The sequence below is a fragment of the Platalea leucorodia genome, assembly GCF_965183815.1.
Source record: "Platalea leucorodia genome assembly, contig: HAP1_HAP1_SCAFFOLD_46, whole genome shotgun sequence".
Lineage (NCBI taxonomy): Eukaryota > Metazoa > Chordata > Aves > Pelecaniformes > Threskiornithidae > Platalea > Platalea leucorodia.
Window position 1 is genome coordinate 367,824 of NW_028121454.1, and position 19,550 is coordinate 387,373.

The window sequence follows — 19,550 nt, forward strand, 5'->3', positions numbered from 1 at the left end:
GAGGGGTTTGCTGTCTGTGGTGTCTCTGCAGCCTCTGAGAGCTTGTGGTGGAGGTGAATCACAGGAAGGAAGAGATGATGTTGAGAGTGCCCTTGGGTGTGGACATCCTGTGATGATGGAGAGAAGAACCAGCAGAGCTTGAGAAGGAATGCACACGAGTGGGGACCCTGGTGTGATGTGCTTGGTATTCATGCACTGCCCAGCATCTGCTGGAGAGAGAAGGGACAGACCTCACGTCAGTGCAGTGGTGGGATTCAGACATTGGCCCAAAGGCACCGAATCTGTCTGAGATGCCCTGGGTGGTGCCTGTCACACAATGAGTCTGAATGGGGAGGGGGTTCCTGTATAGGCCTTGTGCTGTCCATGTCAGCTGCATGCAGTTGGGCTGGAGCATCCTGGCATCTCACATAGCTCTACAGGCCTGTATTTGGCTATTAAATTAAGATTCAGCTGTCCTGAATTAGATCAGACAATGAAGGGATGCACATGAGACAACTGCCAAAGGAGATGTGCATAATACAACTGGTGGAGAAGAGAAAGAGAGACTTAGCTCTCCTTGGGCCACGTGACTGCATTTGGTCAGCTGAAGACCTCTATAGGCTGCCCTGGACATAAGGAACAGTTACAGGTTCAGGTGTCCTACATGTGGGCATCTGCTGTCAATTTACCTGGACAATGGAATTTCCCACCAGCCCCCAAGGTGATGCCCCCAGATGCTGCCCTGTCTCTATGGACTGCTCCATTACAGCTCACAGTGACCAGCATGCATCTTGGTCACCTCTGGCACCTCAAATGTCACCAGGTGTTTGTGTCTGAACAGCTCACTCCTGGTCTCCATCTCCAGTAATTAGCATGGGAGCTGAGACAAGAAGCTCACATGCAGGTGCCTGTTTTGTGCACACCTGAACTATGCAAGAGGAATCCCAGCTCCTGGGGGTTGTGGTCTGCATGGGAGGGAGCTGAGACCCCTTCTAGCCCCAGGACCACAGACCCAGGATGAGACGCCTCAGTTGACTCTGCTGAATCCCTTCCCTCAGCAGGGGTAAAAGAGACCCCTCCCTGTCGCTGCCTGGGTGTCCTGCCTAATGATGGGACAAGAAAACATGATTATAGGACCGAACTCTGTCTCTGGTAAGAGAAATTACACTGCTGGGAGTAAGTCTCTCTCCCCAGCTGAGGGAGGGAACATGAGTGGTTGCTTCAGGCTGTTTCACAGCAGGTTCCCCTGGAGCCCCAGGGACACCTGGAGGGAGCCCAGAGGGGCAGAGAAAGTGCTGCCTTGGGCTGGGCCTCTGCTGCTGAGCTGGGCTGGGCTCCTGGGATGGAGGGAGCTCCTGGCAAGCGGGCAGCCCTGCAGAGAGACAGCTCTGCCCAGGAGCAGCTCCTCTGCGAAGTGCAGCAGGGCTGAGGGCACTGCCTGCAGGCACCGAGGGGGAGAGGAGCGAGGCAGAGAGAGAAGGCAATCTGGAGTGGGAGGAGAGCTGAGTGTTCACTGTGGGAGAAATGTTCACAGCCCTTGACACAGTAAGTCTCTGGCTGCAGGGCAACACAGCTGTGGTTCCTGGAAAGATCTCCTAAAGCTGGCACATAACCCCAGCTTATGCAATCTGTCAAGAGGGCTCTCAGTGGTTCTCTAGCATAGAGAAGGAGGATGTGTTCCAGAGCGGGGCTTCCCTGCTGCACCATCAGAGGCACAGGGCATGGCGTTTCCCTTCTCCTGGCGACGGCTTCAGAAGTGTGAAGGTGGGTGTGCAGCCAGGGGTGCCCAGGGCCGTCCTTCAGAGCAGGTCCCTGCACCCCAGGGGCTGTGTGCTGGGGCAGGGACTGTTCTGCCTGCCAGGGTCAGCACTCAGCCTGCCCGGGGAGCTGCCCATGGTGATGTGGGGAGAAGCTGTGGGTGGAAGGAGCGATCCTCAGCAGGGCAGGGTCCTTCTGCTGTTGAGAGGGTGCTGCGTGGCTCAGGGCTGCTCCCAGCTCCAGATCATTTCTAAGGCATTTCTGAGGAGACTTTCAAGGGTGACATCAAAGCCACAGTTCCCTGAAAGGGAACGAATCTGTGCTTTCAGTTTTCCACTCTTGGTGGTCTGGGTGGGCAGTGGGAGATGGGAATTTATTTCTCCACTCTGGAGAAGGCACTGAGACCCCGGTTCTGGTTAGGACTTTTCTGAGCTGCTCCTAAGCCCCTGCACACACAGAGATGCCCCTGGGCAGTGCCTTGCTGCCGGGAGGGGTCTGCAGGGCAGAGCTGAGCACACAGTGGGTTGGATGGAGTCTGTGAGCACTGACAGGGAGGAGATGTGGGCACAGAGAAACAGCTCCTAGCACTGACAACTCCAGGCAGCAGATATGGGCAGGGAGTGAGAGGGGAGCTGCTCCCAGAAATGCTGGGGGAAGGAGGATTCAGGCACCTCCCTGCCGTCCCCTGCCATGCCAGACACGTTCTCCGGAGCAAGCCCCTGGTGTCCTCGCCCACATAGCAGAGCATTACGAAAAATAGCATAGAGTTTGTTCAGAGTAGTCTGACCTAAATATTTGACTGTCTTTTCCTTCATGGACAGTGCTGATGCCCAGCAGAATGAGATGTGCAACGGCAGCTCCATCACCCAGTTCCTCCTCCTGGCATTCACAGACACGCGGGAGCTGCAGCTCTTGCACTTCTGCCTCTTCCTGGCCATCTACCTGGCTGCCCTCCTGGGCAACGGCCTCATCATCACTGCCATAGCCTGCGACCACCGCCTCCACACCCCCATGTACTTCTTCCTCCTCAACCTCTCCCTCATAGACCTGGCCTCCATCTCCACCACGCTCCCAAAGGCCATGGCCAATTCCTTGTGGGACAGCAGGGACATCTCGTACTTGGCATGTGCTGCCCAGCTTTTTCTGATAGTCTTTTTTATCTCAGCAGAATGTTACCTTCTCACCGTCATGGCCTATGACCGCTATGTTGCCATCTGCAAACCCCTGCACTACGGGACCCTCCTGGGCAGCAGAGCTTGTGTCCACATGGCAGCAGCTGCCTGGGGCACTGGGTTTCTCTATGCTGTGCTGCACACTGCCAATACATTTTCCCTACCCCTCTGCCAAGGCAATGTCCTGGACCAGTTCTTCTGTGAAATCCCCCAGATCCTCAAGCTCTCCTGCTCACATGCCTACCTCAGGGAAGTTGGGCTTCTTGTGGTTAGTGCCTGTTTAGCATTTGGGTGTTTTGTTTTCCTTGTGGTGTCCTATGTGCAGATCTTCAGGGCCGTGCTGAGGATCCCCTCTGAGCAGGGACGGCACAAAGCCTTTTCCACGTGCCTCCCTCACCTGGCCGTGGTCTCCCTTTATGTCAGCACTGGCATGGTTGCCTACCTCAAGCCCCCCTCCGTCTCCTCCCCAGTTTTAAATCTGGTGGTATCATTTCTCTACACTGTGGTGCCTCCAGCAGTGAACCCCCTCATCTACAGCATGAGGAACCGGGAGCTCAAGGATTCCCTGAAGAAACTTATGACTGGATGCTTTTAAGCAGCAATGAACTGCCCATCTTCTTCTGGAAATCTCATTGCACTCAGAATGTAACTCCTTATAGGCTGAGACTTTCTTTGGTACTTTGTTTTTAGCTTTTCTTAGTTGTAATTATGCTGTCCACAAAAAAGTGCTTGTCTGCATCCCGCTTCTGTTTCAGTATCCACCTGTTTTTTGTGATCCATGGACTGTGTAAATGAGGAGCCATGCTCTCTGTGTGTTTAAACAAAATAAAGGACACTGCAGTGACTTTTTTGTCCATGATCCTTCCCCTGAAACCTTTGTAAAGCTGCAGGTGGAGTACCCTGGTGCAGAGGTGGAGAGGAAAAACAGCCCTGGCACAGCAGCACTGCCAGGGAGCACCAGTTCTTGGTCTTTCCCAAGCTGCTCTCTTTCCACTTCCACACTCTCCTTCTCAGCCCTTGTCTTGGTGCACGGTCGGAGTGCTCTGGCAGCTTGGTCACAGTCCTGTGGTGCGGCAGTCCTGGGACCGCAGGCAGGGACGGGCAATGGGCACCTCTGTGACAGAGCTGGACTCCATAATAGCATTTTAGATTAGCTATTAGGAAAAAATTCTTCACGGAGAGAGTGGTTAGGCATTGGAACAGACTGCCCAGGGAAGTGGTACAATCACAATCCCTGGAAGTATTCAGGAAACCTGTGGATATGGATACGGTGTTTAAGGACATGGTTTAGAGGTGGACCAGGCAGTTAGGTTAACAGGTTGGACTCGATGATCTCAGAGGTCCTTTCCAACCTTAACCATTCTATGATTCTATGAGAAAGGATCTTCTCCGGGCAGTGCCTGAAGGCTTGGGTCTTTCAAAGCGGCTCTAGAGAACATGCCCAGAGAAGTGCCCAGGAGAGGAAAACCCTTGTGAGCAGCTCAAGTGTGTGAGTGTGCAGCTCTGGGGCATACAGCAGTGTCATGGACGCTCATGGGAGAATTCAGTCCTTGGCACCCAAGAATGTCTCCTCGCACAGCCAGGCCTCCTGGGAGAGACGTGAAGGACCAGCGGAGCAGGGTCTGGTCTGTGCCCGTGTGCGCTGGACACCCCATCCAAAGCACACACCATACGGGCTGCTGTGGAGAAAATTAACCCTCTCCCAGCCACACCCAGTACACCGAAGCTCCCCTCCCACGGCATTCCTGGTAGCAGTTCCGTCTCACTCCCTGCCCAGTGCAGACCAACCGCCTGCAATACAAATGGGGTCACCAAATGAGCTCCTCCCGAGCCGTGCACAAGCAGTCAAAGAGCCAAGAGGTGCCTCAGGGAGGTCCTCCCCTCACACATCTTGATGTGCTTCCTCAGCCCGTGTTTTTTGGATCCATGAATAGTGAATGGTGAAACATGGTCATCCCCTGAGGATGAGATGGAAAGCCTTGAACGCTCCTTAACTTAATAAATACTGCTTGTTGTTGTTGTTATGCTAACAAATGTAAACCAATTGAGTACAGTGTAAATATCATTCGAGAACATGCCCATACCTGACACCAAATAGCTCAAGAACAATCTCTGCTCAGGGGTCTGTCAGCTGACTGGTCATGGCTGTGCTCTTAGGTACCACATCTCAGAGCTTGGGCACAGCACAGTTTAAGGATATTAGCTGTGAGGAAAGGGTAAACTGCTGAGCCCAGATAGCCAGGTAAAAATCCTGAGAAGAGACCTGAGCAGGATGCCCTCAGGAGAAGGAGAATAAAAAGGAACCTGTGTTTGGCAAACGCAGGGGAACATCTGGACCTCAGGAGGTCATGTTTGAACAACCAGACTGCCCATGCAGAACAACACTGGGTGACTGAGAATACTTGCAAGGAACTGAACGTGATCGGAGAGGACTAAAGTGTGTGTGTGCGCTATTGGATGATTAAGCTTAGCTGTATAGAAACCTTTCAAGCTGTATATGAGCTCTTGAAAAATCCCGATGGATACCTTCCTTCCCTATGGAGAGCTGGTCTCACGATCATGAAAGAAACCTTTTGCAGTTCTACCCTTGTGTCCCTTTCCTCCTCAGCTGACAAACTTCCCAACTTGCTCTTGCGACAGTGCCCCAGTTTAGCTGGGGCACCTCATGTGCATGAATAAATATTGACCCTTGTAATTCTAGACTTTGCATCCTAGCCTCTCTCCTCAGTGTGCACGTGGCAGTTGGAAATTTTCCTAACAGAAGCAACTGATGGCCACGACTGCAGTGTTACAAGGTCTGTCCCCTGTCAATCCAGTAGATGTAGGGCAGTCCAGGAACACAAGGCACAGAGCACCGCGGTCTCCACTTGTGTGCCTGCACACTGTCTTATGTGCAGATCTTCAGGGCTGTGCTGAGGATCCTCTCTGAGCAGGGATGGCACAAAGCCTTTTCCATGTGCCTCCCTCACCTGCCCATGGTCTCCCTGTATGTCAGCACTGCCATGTCTGCCTACCTGAAGCCCCTCTCCATCTCCTCCCCTGTTCTAAATCTGGGGGTATCGCTTTGGTATTCAGTAGTGCCTCCAGCAGTGAACCGCCTCATCTACAGCATGAGGAACCAGGAGCTCAAGGATGCGCTATGGAAACGGGCCCAGTGGACGTTTTTTTACCAACAGTAACCTGCCTCCCCTTCTCTGCACATTTCCCAGAGTTTACCTTATGGCAGGAGACTGTTGTTTTCCCTCATGATAATCATACATCTAATATTTTTCTGTTTTTTTTTTTTTTTTTTTTTTTTTTTATATAGTGCTTCTCTTGAGGCTTGATCCTGTTGTGCCTTACCCTTGCAAACAAGGTGTCAAATGTGGCCTGTCCAATATCAGGTCTTCAATAAAACAGAACCTCGCAGTTCCAGTGCCTGAAGGCTGAGCTCTTTCTCCAAAGCTGCTGCCAAGAAAATGTCCAATGAATTAGTCTTTTAAAGAGTCTGTTCTTCTTGTGTTCTCAATGTTTTGGGGTTAGGTTCATGGTACTATTGGGTTCCACTGGACCAAATGCTCTGGGTTTAAAAGCTCTCTTCTTGGTGTCCAGTGTCAGGGCAGATGGTCCATGAGCTCCCCATTCTCTCCTCAGGTTTCTTCATGTGTGACAGGAGTGATGGCATATACCAGACTCCCTGGAAATGAATTTGGAGGGGTGAGGAGAGGAGAGGATGGGGACTCACCACATGCCCTGAAGTTGGAATGAATGGAGGCTCAGAAGGTGAAACACCCTCAATGGTGAAGTCCCCCAAAAGCAAAACACTAAACTGAGGTACGCACAAACAAGGACTTTGCCATGGAGGTCAGTGGGAACCCAGCAGGCAGAGGGAAGGGAGACAGGACAAGGGGTAATGGTTTTAAAGTAAAGGAGGGTAGATTTAGACTGAACAAAAAGAAAAAAAAAAATCACGATGAGGGTGGTGAAACACTGAAATGGGTTGTCCAGAGTGATTGTAGATACTCCGTCCTTGGAAAGATTCAAGGACAGGCAGGATGGGGCTCTGAGCAACTTGATCTGGTTGAAGATGTCCCTGCTCATTGCAGAGGGGTTGGACTAGATGACCACTAAAGGTCCCTTCCCACCCAAAACATTCTATGATTCTATGAATACAATGACAAGGACTAGAGGGGGCCCTGCCTCCAGCCAGGTGGAGGAAAGGGACAAACGGATTTACTTGACCAGTTTACCCCTGGCGCAGCTTGACCGGTGTACCCCTGGCGCAGCTTGAGGCCGTTTCCTCTCGTCCTATCACTCGTTACTAGGGAGAAGAGACCGACCCCCTCGCTACAACCTCCTTTCAGGTAGTTGTAGAGAGCAACAAGGTCTCCTCTCAGCCTCTTCTTCTCCAGACTAAACAACCCCAGTTCCCTCAGCTGCTCCTCGTAAGCCTTGTGCTCTAGACACTTCACCAACTTCGTTGCCCTCCTCTGGACACACTCCAGCACCTCGATGTCCTTCTTGTAGTGAGGGACCCAAAACCGAACACAGTACTCGAGGTGCGGCCTCACCAATGCCGAGTACAGGGGCACCATCACCTCCCTGGTCCTGCTGGTCACACTGTTCCTGATACAGGCCAGGATGCCATTGGCCCTCTTGGCCACCTGAGCACACTGCTGGCTCATGTTCAGGCGGCTGTCAACCAAGACCCCCAGGTCCTTTTCTGCCAGACAGCTCTCCAGCCACCCCTCCCCCAGCCTGTAGCATTGCATGGGGTTGTTGTGACCCAAGTGCAGGACTCGGCACTGAGCCTTGTTGAACCTCATGCAGTTGGCCCCGGCCCAACGATCCAGCCTGTCCAGGTCCCTCTGCAGGGCCTTCCTACCCTCCAGCAGATCGACACTTCCACCCAACTTGGTGTCATCTGCAAACTTACTGAAGGTGCACTCGATCCCCTCGTCCAGATCATCAATGAAGACATTGAAAAGGACTGGCCCCAGTACTGAGCCCTGGGGAACACCACTCGTGACAGGCCACCAACTGGATTTGACTCCATTCACCACCACTCTCTGAGCTCGCCCGTCCAGCCAGTTTTTAATCCAGCGTAGAGTGCACCCATCCAAGCCGTGAGCAGCCAGCTTCTCCAGGAGAATGCTGTGGGAGACTGTGTCAAAGGCCTTACTGAAGTCCAAGTAGACAACATCCACAGCCTTCCCCTCATCCACTAAGCAGGTCACCTTGTCATAGAAGGAGACCAGGTTAGTGAAACAGGATCTGCCTTTCATAAACCCATGCTGGCTGGGCCTGATCCCTCGGTTGTCCCGCACTTGCTGCATAATGGCACTCACTATCTCCATCTCCCAGCTCAGGGGCTGGAAAAACCCGAGGATGACTAGCTTGACTATTAAAGACTGAGGCAAAGAAGGCATTAAGTACCTCTGCCTTCTCCTCATCCTTTGTGGCAAGGTTACCTTCTGTATCCAACAAAGGAGGGAGATTCTCCCTGGCCCTCCTTTTGTCACTAACATATTTATAAAAACTTTTTTTGTTGTCTTTAACGGCAGTGGCCAGTTTAAGTTCCAGCGGCACCTTCGCCTTTCTGATCTTCTCCCTGCATAACCTCACAATATCCTTGTAGTCCCCCTGAGTTACCTGCCCCTTCTTCCAAAGGTGGTAGGCTCTCCTTTTTTTTCTAAGTTCTAGCCAAAGCTCTCTGTCCAGCCAGGCCGGTCTTCTCCCCCACCTGCTCGACTTGCGGCACATGGGGACGGCCTGCTCCTGCGCCTTTAAGATTTCCTCTTTGAATAACATCCAGCCTTCCTGGACTCCTTTGCCCTTCAGGACTGCCTCCCAAGGGACTCTGTTAACCAGACTCCCGAACAGCCCAAAGTCCGCCCTTCTAAAGTTCAGGGTAGCGGTCTTGCTGACCCCCTTCCTTACCTCTCCTAGAATTGAAAACTCTATCATTTCATGGTCGCTGAGCCCAAGACAGCAGACACAGGTCACCTCACATTCCTCTTCCAGTGCCATGAGAATGTTCTGGGACCTCACGACCCCTGCCCTGTTCAAGGGGCCAAACAGAGGAAGTTAGGGTTAGGAGGGGCTGAAGGTGAGGCGGTTGGAGCACAGGAATGAGGGCTTTGGGGCTTAGGTGTTCAGGTTAGGGCTTTGAGATCAGAGCTCACCTTTAGGACGCTGTGACACCTTGGGGTCAGGGACAGGTGAAAGCTGGACACCCAGCTTGAGGCCGGACACTGAACCTTGAAGGCAGCTAAAATGAAAGGCTGTGCATTCAGTCTCGGGTGGTTTAGCTCTTTGTGTGTAGTTGTGTTTTAGCTACCTTGGTTGTGGCTTTCCTCTTGTTTTTGGGGACTGTGGGCTCTTCACTGCCGCTTGTGAAAGTGCCCAGACCATGGTTGCAAGAGCTTGGGGTTCATTCCACTGTGTGGGGCTGTTACCCTTAGTGTGTGATGGAGTTGGCATGATGGGACGTGCTTCTCCGAAGGGCTCTTTCCCCAGCTGAGTTGGCTGCAGCGTCCTCCTGTCCTCTCTGAGGGAAGTAATTTACCGTCATCTTGCAGTTTGCCCAAAATGAACTGAGTGGAATGTGAACAGGAAGATGACCTGCAATCTCCCAGTCTCTCAGCAGGTCAGGTTTTGCCGTCTACTGGCAAACTGGAAAGTGTCCAGTGCTTAATATTTTCCCGTAAATGACACATTGTTTGGACTAGTGATGAGGTGCACCCCCAAACACCCAGGCTTTGTTTCTGAGTGTAATTAATGTATTTTGCCTCCTGAGGATACCGTGTTCCTGAGGAGGAACGGTTACTTCTACTTCAACTGACCCACTTTCTTTCTAAAGAGATGGACCGTGAGACCGTGGAGAAGGAGGCGCTTGAGGAAGGAGGCAGTCCCTCATTGCCAGTCTCTGACGGAAAAGCGGGGGCAATCCAACCAAGCGGCGTGCCAGGTAATTGCTGTCCCTCGGTCATCCAGTGTCACATCTCAAAATCCCTGGGTGTCTGCAGGCTCTTCCCCTGGTGCCGGCTACTGCACGTGGTGTCAGCAGCCGAACTATTAGTACAGAGCCAGTGTTCTGCAGGGAGCCAGGAGCGGCTCCCTGAGGATGGCTGTCGTCTCGGGGGTGTGGAGGTTCTTGCCAGCAGTGTGCCAGAGAGACACCGGTAACCCTCTGTGGATGTGGTGAAGTGCTCGCCTCCCACCGCCCCCCCTTTCCCAGGAATTTCAGAACTCTGCCATTTTGGGAACGAGGCCAGCTGAACCACGTGCAGTAGATGATGGGAAATGTGACTCTTGATCGAATGCGCCTCCCTCAGTACCTGCATCCCAGAGCTTGCCATGCGTCCCTAGAGGCCCTAGGCCCAACAGAAGGGGGTCCCTGCTGTGAGCTGAGGTGCAGGACACGCTAACGTGCAGAATTGTTCCTCCAGGTGTGGATGGCAGGAGAAACTCAAATGCTGTGGATCCCAATGCTTTCCAGAAATACTGCATAGAAGGCGCCGTGGCAGTCTTGGGCTCCGTGCTGTTTGGGATGGCATTGTGTGGTGTGATCTGTCTGTGGAGGAAGAGGAAACAGTGAGTTGTTGGGAGGTTTTTTTGCCAAACTTCTGTATGAGATGGCTGCTGTTGGTCATGAAGCATTTAGAGTATTCTGGAGTGGTGAGTTACTTATTGGCTAGACTCGACTGAGGTTTCTGCTGTAAGATGCTTTCACTGGCCTCTCCATTCATGGGCATTCTTTTCTGAAAGCCCTTCTTACTATGGCAAGTGTTGCTTAAAAGTGACCCTGCCTCAACAAGAGCAGACCCAGCGACAGACGCAGGCAGAGCAAGGTCAGAAAGTAAAAACAACAAGGGACGACGTTGCCATAAAAAGTGAGAACTGCAGTAGTGACATCTCCCTGCCAGTGAACCCCGCAGCAGAAATCACTCTGTTAGGTGATGCCATAAATCCCAGATGTTCACCGCAGCCAAGGTGTCTCAGCAACGCAGACCGTGGTGCCGAACCTTCCCAGCTCTGTGCCTTGCTTTGGAGAAAGAGTCAGTCTGTCCCACCTGCAGCCCAACACCGCCAGCGTGCGCGTTCCCAGCACAGGCAGGGCTTTTGTCTGTGCAGGGTACGTATCCCTTTGGATAGGTCTTGTGAAGAGAGGATGGAGAACACCTCAGCGAAGAGTGAGGCGAGGCTGTCCCCTTGCCTGGTCAGGGATGGGCATGGAGGCGAGCGCTGGTCCCTGCCAGGCACGCTGAGAAAGGCGACCAGGAGGCTCTGCTGGCCCTGCAGTGCCGTGCCCGGCTTTGGTCCCCTCGGCCTGCCGGGGTCAGGTCTCCTTCCCGGCACCTGCAGAGCAGGCAGGTCAGGATGGTCAGGGCCGAGAGGAGACGAGCCGTGGGCAGGCGAGCAGAGCCCCAGCCGAGGGGTGTGGGGCGCCCCGTTTTCTGCACAAAGCTCTCCGTGCCCACAGCTGCCACGTGCAGCCAGGTGCCCAAACCCCACAGGGCGCCCAGCGCTGCCCCGCACCCTGGCACCCACGTGGCACCGCAGCTGCAGCGGGGCCTCAGCAGCCTGCTCTCTTCACAGGCGCCTCTCTGCAGCTTCGTGAGCCCGGCCTGACACCAGCAGCCACCCCACGTGCCCAGACACCTGTCCTGCATGCCCCAGAACCCCTGAGAGCCGGACCTGATGCGAGCAGCCACCGCCTGTGCCTGGAAATCCATCCCACCTGCCACGGAGCACCAAGTATCCAGCCTCTGCCATCCCCCACCAGTGTGTGTCCTGAACAAAGGCTATTGTTAATAAAAGACAGGTTTGGACCATATAAATCAGGCCTGGGACTCTAAAAATGAGGCTTTGGACCTTCAAGGTCAGAATTGGTGTCTTAAAAATGATGCTCTGCGCCCTTTAAGTGAGTCCTTGAACCTTGAAAGTGAGGCTTGGAAATATTGCAAATGAGGGTGTGGAACCTGAAAATGAGGGTTTGGACCTTAAAAAGGAGCGTTTCAACCCTAGAATCAAAGCTTTGTACTCCAAAAATGAAGCTTTGGGCCCTAAAAATGAGGCTGTGAGCCCTAAAAGAGGGGTTTGGACCCTAAAAATGAGGGTTTGGACACTCCAGATGTGGCTTAGACCCTCAAAACGACTGGCTGGATCCTAAACATGCCACCTTGGAGCCTGAAATTGAGGCTTCGGAAAGTCAAAATGAGGCTTTGGAGTCTAAAAGAGGAGACTTTGCCATCTGAAACAGAGGCTTTGGACCATCAACATGAGGCTTTGAAGTCTAAAATGATGCTTTGGAAGCAAAACTAAGACTTTAGAAAGTAAATATGAGGCTTTGGACACTGCAACTGTATCTTTGGATCCTGAAAAGAGGCTTGGTGCCCTAAAAGTGAGGGTGTAAACCGTAAAAATGAAACTGTGGGCCCCCCAAAAAGGCTATGGGTAATAAAGGACAGGTTTGGAGCAAAAAAAATGAGGATTTTGCCCTCAAAGGGACTCTTTGGGCACTAAAAAGGATCAGCTAGACGCTACAAATGACACTTGTGACCTTGCAAATGAGGGAAACCCATTGGTTCCTCTGTGGCCCCAAGAACTGAAGCTTTTTTTCCCAAATATAGGGCTTTGGGCACCCCAGTGAAGGCTTTGAGCTGTCAAAGGGGGCTTTGGAGCCTATAAATGAGAGTTTAGACCCTCCAAAGGAGGATTTGGGCCTTCAAAATGGGGCTTGGGAAAGGAAATGGAGGTTTTGAACCCTGAAATCAGGTTTGGTGAGCTAAAATGATGCTTTGGTACCAAAACCTATGGCTTTTCACCCTAAAGATGGGGTTTTGGAGGCTCAAAATGAGGCTTTGGACATGAAACAACTGAGGCTTTGTAGCGTAAATGAGGAGTTTGGACCCTCAAAGGAGGCTTTGGGCCCACCAAATGAGTATTTGGGCTGTCAAAATGAGGCTTTGGTCCATCCAAATTGCAGACTGGATCCTACAAATGAGGCTATGGTTCCTGAAAGCGAGGCTTTGGTCCCTGAAAAGGAGGCTTTAGAAGCTAAAACTGAGGGTTTGAGCCCAAAAATGAGCCTTTGGACCCTCTAAATAAGGCTTTGGACTCTAAGAATCAGGCTTTGGACCTTCAAAATCAGAACTGGGGACTTAAAAATGACACTGTGGGCCCTTGAAATGAGTCCTTGAATCTTAAAAGTGGGGCTTGGAAATTGTAAGTGAGGGTTTAGACCCTGAAAATGAGGGCTTGGACCATCAAAAGGAGGCTTTCAAGCCTAGAATCAAGGCTTTGGACTCTAAAACTGAAGCTTTGAGCCGCAAAACAGGGGGTCGGCCCTAAAGACGAGGGTTTGGAAACTCAAGATGCAACTTGGGCCCTCAATACAACTGGCTGCATCCTAAAACTGAGCCTTTGGAGCCTGAAATTGAGGCTTTAAATTCTCAAAATGCGGCCTTGGAGTCTAAAAAAAGGAGACTTTGCAAACTGAAAGGGAGCCTTTGGACCATAAAAATGTCGCTTTGAAACCTAAAAGGAGACTTCAGAGCCTAAAATGAGCCTTTGATCCCTAAAAGTGAGGCTTTGGGCCATAGAAATGAGGCTTTGGATTCTAAGGTGATAATTGGAACCTTAAGAATGAGGCTTTGGGCCTTAAAATGAGCATTTGGACCATAAAAGGAGTAGTTGGATGCTGAAAAGGAGGCTTTGGGCCCTGAAAAGGAGAGTTTGGGCTCTGTGATCAGTTTTGGACCTTAAAACTGTCCCTGCTCATGAAGTTCAGGGCAGTTTATGGAGTTATTCATCTGAATGATTCGAGTCATGTGCCATAGGGAGAACTCCGTCTCTCTCTTCTCCTTCTGCTGTGTTGACGAGATCTCCACTGACGTGGAGATATTGGCCGTTGCCTCATGTTCAGCCCCACGTTGCCTTACAGCGTTCAGGGAATCTGCTCACTTTCATGTTCAAATCCAGGCCCACGGAGCTCCATGAGGTGCCAGGGCTACACGAGGTGCCAGGAAACAACGTTCTTTATCCTTTGTGCAGTCCAACAGAAACAACGTTCCCATGAGAACTTGTTGCTGCGCTGTTAGGGGCAGGCAAAGCCAGGCAGGTGGCCTGATGACCAGTGGAGAGTGGGAGCTGGCTGCAGGCTCCTCGGTGGCAATGAGCTGCTGAGGTTGTCCTGCGGCGCAGGGACCTGTGCAGCACAGCACAGGCGTGAAGACCACACTGTCCATGCAGCCCAGCCCAGCCCAGCAGGAACTGCTCAGGTTTCCCGTGAGAAGGCTGTCCTCCAGCCTGGTGCCCCAGCTGAGGTGCTGCGGCCCATGTGTGCACTGCCAGGAAGAGCTGTAGGCCCATGGCTTGTCACACAACTGCCACCTTTTTTGATTAAATGAGTAGAATAGCATAGCATAAACCAGAGCAGAGCAGGATAGTTTAGTTTGAGGGGACCTACAATGATCATCTAGTCTGACTGCCTGACCAATTCAGGCCTGACCAAAAGTTAAAGCAAGTTATTAAGGGCATTGTCCAAATGCCTCTTAAGCACTGACAGGCTTGGGGCATCGACCACCTCTCTAGGAAGCCTGTTGCAGGGTTTGACCACCCTCTTGGTAAAGACATGTTTCCTGATATCCAGTTTACACCTCCTCTGGTGCAGCTTTGAGCCATTCCCATTCATCCTATCACTGGATGCCAGGGAGAAGAGATCAGCACCTCCCTCTCCACGTCCCCTCCTCAGGCAGCTGGAGAGAGCCATGAGGTCGCCCCTCAGCCTCCTTCTCTCCAAACTAGACAAGCCCAAAGCCCTTAGCTGCTCCTCAGAGGACATGCCTTCCCGCCCTGTCACCAGCTTTGGTGCCCTCCTCTGGATGCATTCCAGGACCTGAACATCCTTCTCCAATGGCGGGGCCCAGCACCGCACACAGTATTCCAGGTGAGGCCGCACCAACGCTGAATACAGCGGGATAATCCCCTCTCCGGACCGGCTGGTTTTGCTGTGTTTGATGCACCCCAGAACACGGTTTGCCCTCCTGGCTGCCAGGGCACACTGCTGACTGCTGTTGAGCCTGCTGTCCACCAGCACCCCCAGATCCCTTTCTGCAGGGCTGCTCTCCAGCCACTCCTCTCCCAATTTATACTCGTGCCCGCTGTTACTCCATCCTGGGTGCAGAATCTGGCATTTTGACTTGTTAAATTTCATCCCATTAATCATAGCCCAATGCTCCAATCTCTCTAGATCCCTCTGCAAGGCCTCTTGTCCCTCGAGAGAGTCGACAGCACCTCCCAGTTTGGTATCATCAGCAAACTTGGTAATGGTGCATTCGACTCCTGCATGCAAATTATCGATAAGCATATTGAACAGAACTGGCCCTAGAATCCTAGGGATTCTTCCCCAGAGCCCTGAGGAAGACCGCTGGGGACCGGTCACCAGCCAGATGCAGCCCCATTCACTACGACCCTTTGAGCTCTGCCCTTCAGCCAGTTCTTCACCCAGCGCACCGTGAACCCACTCATCCCCCAGTTGGATAACTTGTCCAGAAGGATGCTGTGAGGGACAGTACAGAAAGCCTTACTAAAATGCAGGAAAACTACACCCACCACCTTCCCTTCATCCACTGGGATGGTGACCTTATCCCAGAAGGATATCAAATGAGTTAAGCAGGACTTGTATTTAACATGGGTTCATGAAGGGGAAGGGAAAGTCCAGAGGTCCCTTCCAACCTCAACATTTCTGTGGTTCTGTGAGTAGAAAGGAGAAAACTCCTGTGCATTTGTGGCAGGCATGGGAGGGAGCTGAGGTCCCTTCCAGCCCCACCACTACAAATCCAGCATGAGATGCCTCCACTGACTCAGCTGATTGCCTTCCCTCAGCATGGCTAAAGGAGATGCCTCCCTGGCAGTCTCCAGGTGTCCTGTCTCATGATGGGCCAAGGAAGGGGGATTCTCAGACCTAAGTGTGCCTCAGAGAGCAGCAAGGCCACTGCTGCAAAGAAACGTCTCTGCAGAGGTGAGACAGGCAACAGCGGTGATTCCTTCAGTCTCTTCCCAAGCAGGTTCCTGGAGAGCCCCAGGGACCCCTGGAGGGAGCGCCGAGTGGGGTGGGGGGCAGAGACAGTGACGTCTTGGGCAGGTCCCCTCCTCCGGGGCTGAGACAGGCTCCTGGGGTGGAGGGAGCTCCTGGTAAGCAGGCAGCAGGGCAGAGAGACAGCTCTGCCAAGGAGCAACTCCTCTGCCAAGCGCAGCAGGGCTCTGGGCAAAGGAGTAGGGCAGAGCGCGATTAAAGGCAGGCTGGAGTGGGAGGAGAGAGGGGAGCTGCAAGGGAAGAAACCTTTGCAGCCCTTGCCACGGTAAGTCTCTTGGTGCAGGGCAATGCAGCTGCCGTTGCGGGAAGGGTCTCCGAAAGCGTTCATAGGCTCCAGCCTGCAGGGTCTGTCAGGAGGCCTCCCAGCCCAGGGGCTCATGTTAGACCAGGGGGAAGGGGTGAAGGCAGGGTGTGCAGCCAGAGCTGCCCAGGGCATTTCAGAGGGGGCTTTTGCAGAGGAAGAGCAAGGCAGGGGATCCCTTACAGCTAAAGAGCTTTCCTGAGGCTGTGCTTTCAGTTTCCTGCTGTTTCAGGAAAAGGGAAAAGGCGCTGCTGCGTTTGGCGAGGGAGCCTGAGAGTCCTGAGCTGCCACCCTGAGAGATCAGGAGGTCTGGTAGGAGCCAAGGCAACTGCTTGCATCCACTCCTCTACCTCAAGAGAGCACCAGCATCACCTTTGCTGTCCTCAGCAGGGTTTCTCTAACCTGCTCCTTCCTGCCTGCAAGTGGGGAGTACCTCTAGAGAGTGCCTGGAGCTGGGAGGTTTCTTGAGGTCAGAGCTGAGCAGACAGGAGTGGGTGATGGGGTCTGTGATCCCTGACAGGGAAAAACTGGAGGGCAGAGCAACAGTTCCCGGCAGGGATAGCTCCAGGCAGCAGAGACATGGGCAGAGAGCTCTAGGAACCTCCAACCCCAAATGGCATGGGAGGGAGAAGTTGGGAAGCTCCCTGTCATCCCCTCCAATGCAGACACCTGCCTCTGCGCAAGACCCCTGCTCTCGTCTCCCACCCAGCACAGCCTCTGCCCTCAAGGCTGTGTGGTCCAGGGCAGGAGTTGCCTCCTGTGCAGCCAGAGCTCTGGCACAGCAGAGGGGCATCTCTCCTGACACGTGGCCGCTTCCCTCTGCAGGGCAAAGGGGCTGCGAGCGACTGCCCTGGGCTTTTGCTAACTGGCAGCTGCTGTGCTCTGCTGGGTAAGGAGAAGGCTTTCCTGAGTGCCCGGCCGCCTCTCCTCTCCTTGCTTCCCTTAGGACGAGAATTCTGCTTTGTTCCTCCACCTGCTTGTGCTGCTCTTCTTCCTGCTCGTGGGGTCCCTGGCAGGAACGGTGGTGGTGTGGGGCAAGGGGTGGGGGTGTGGAGTGCCTGCTCTGGCCCTGACCTGGAGGGCGCTGCCCTGGAGGAGTTTCCATGGGACCAAGGTGCCCACGCCCTCTCTTCATTTGCCAGGCTCGAGACACTGCACTCAGTGCTTGGGCAATGAGACACTGCTTCCCTTAGCAGACAGCACCTTAAGACACCGGATTCTGCTGGACAGGGAGTCCTGTGGGGCTGTCAGCATCCCCCAGAAGGGCACAGCTCTCCTGTAGGAACTTGGAGATGTCTGAGAGCACCCGATCTGCCCATGCCAATCAGCATCCTTGTCCTGGCCTCTTCCTCATACTCTGCAGAGCTGTGCTGGAAAGGAGAGGTGTTTTGAACTCTGCACCTGGCACAGGACCCCTCTGCTCCCAGGACAGGCCAGTGTCTTTTGCAGAGCAACCTCTGGGTGCAGCCCTCCTGCAGCTGAGAGCGGTGCAAGCCCAGAGCAGCTGGGCACCAGGCTGATGGACAGAGCAGCCCTCCTGCATGGGAGCACTGTCGGAAGTTTACAATGAGAGTAACGGGGCAATGGGGGAATTCCAGCCTTTCCAAGACCATTTCCCAAGTGGGATGGGGGTGTCTGAATACTAAACCACAGTGTAACGGGACACATTTGCTGCACCTCATCTCCCACCTTCCTCTGGGGAAGAAAGCGTCCTTCTGGGCTTTTTGCCCTCCGCTCTAGTGCAGCACAGGGAACTCCTCCCCAGGAAGCCTCCCTCCAAACACCCTGGGCTGTTGCTGCCTGCATGGGTCATTGCTGGAAAGCAGGGCTGACCCTTCAGGAGCCCCTGGGGAGAGGGCACGGCTCTGCACACACACTCAGCCAGCACAAACCACAGCTGAAGCCCCGGAGCTGCAGAACAGTTCCCCGGGAAAGAAAAGCACCCTTAGGTATTGCACAATGAATGAATGAAATTTGGCTCAGAGAAGCTTCTCTGATTTTTTCTCTTTTCTCTCCTTTGGCCGTTTCCATGCCCAGAAGCAGCAGATGTCCAATGGCAGCTCCATGAATGAGTTCCTCCTCCTGGCATTCACAGACACGCGGGAACTGCAGCTCTTGCACTTCTGGCTCTTCCTGGCCATCTACCTGGCTGCCCTCCTGGGCAACGGACTCATCATCACCGCCATGGCCTGCGACCACCGCCTCCACACCCCCATGTACTTCTTCCTCCTCAACCTCTCCATCATAGACCTTGGCTTAATCTCCAACACTCTCCCCAAAGCCATGGCCAATTCCCTGTGGGACACCAGGGCCATCTCCTACTTGGGATGTGCTGCACAGGTCTTTTTCTTTGTCTTCTTCATTGGAGGAGAATACTGTCTTCTCACTGTCATGGCCTATGACCGCTACGTGGCCATCTGCAAACCCCTGCACTACGGGACCCTCCTGGGCAGCAGAGCTTGTGTCCACATGGCAGCAGCTGCCTGGGGCACTGGGTTTCTCAACTCTCTCTTGCACACTGCCAATACATTTTCCCTACCCCTCTGCCAAGGCAATGTCCTGGACCAGTTCTTCTGTGAAATCCCCCAGATCCTCAAGCTCTCCTGCTCACATGCCTACCTCAGGGAAGTGGGGCTTATTGTGGGTAGTGCCTGTTTAGTCTTTGGATGTTTTGTTTTCCTTGTGGTGTCCTATGTGCAGATCTTCAGGGTCGTGCTGAGGATCCCCTCTGAGCAGGGACGGCACAAAGCCTTTTCCACGTGTCTCCCTCACCTGGCTGTGGTCTTCCTTTTTCTCAGCACCTTGTTTTTTGCCTACCTGAAGCCCCCCTCCATCTCCTCCCCGTCTCTGGACCTAGTGGTGGCAGAGCTGTACACTGTGGTGCCTCCAGTGGTGAACCCACTCATCTATAGCATGAGGAACAAGGAGCTCAAGGATGCCCTATGGAAAGTGGGTCAATGGACACTGTTTCATCGACAATAACCTGCCTTCCCTTCTCATCACATTTCCCAGAGTTTAGCATCTTAGGCCCCACGTCTGCTTTATTCACTTGTGATAATCCTGCTCATAGATTATTTGCTGGGCTTCTACTACTTGTCATGAGGTTTCATCCTGTTGTCTCTGACTCTTGCACAACACTGTGTGATATGTGGTACGCCTAATAGCAGCTCTTCAATAAAACAGAATCTCCCAGGTCCAGTGCCTGAAGGCTGGGCTCCTCCTCCAAAGGTATTTCCAAGAAAATGTCCAAGGAATTGGT

At 53.1% G+C, this 19,550-nt stretch overlaps 2 protein-coding genes across 2 annotated transcripts; both read left to right on the plus strand.

The window, feature by feature from the left end:
• Positions 1-2,580: 2,580 nt before the first annotated feature.
• On the plus strand, positions 2,581-3,504 carry LOC309603300 (olfactory receptor 14A16-like; the record flags this gene model as incomplete). Its single annotated transcript, XM_082338182.1, has 1 exon — positions 2,581-3,504. One exon carries the CDS (start codon positions 2,581-2,583, stop codon positions 3,502-3,504), a length of 924 nt encoding a protein of 307 aa, XP_082194308.1.
• Positions 3,505-18,337: 14,833 nt separating this feature from the next.
• Positions 18,338-19,273, plus strand: LOC309603283 (olfactory receptor 14J1-like; the record flags this gene model as incomplete). Its single annotated transcript, XM_082338166.1, has 1 exon — positions 18,338-19,273. One exon carries the CDS (start codon positions 18,338-18,340, stop codon positions 19,271-19,273), a length of 936 nt encoding a protein of 311 aa, XP_082194292.1.
• Between the last annotated feature and the right edge of the window lie 277 nt (positions 19,274-19,550).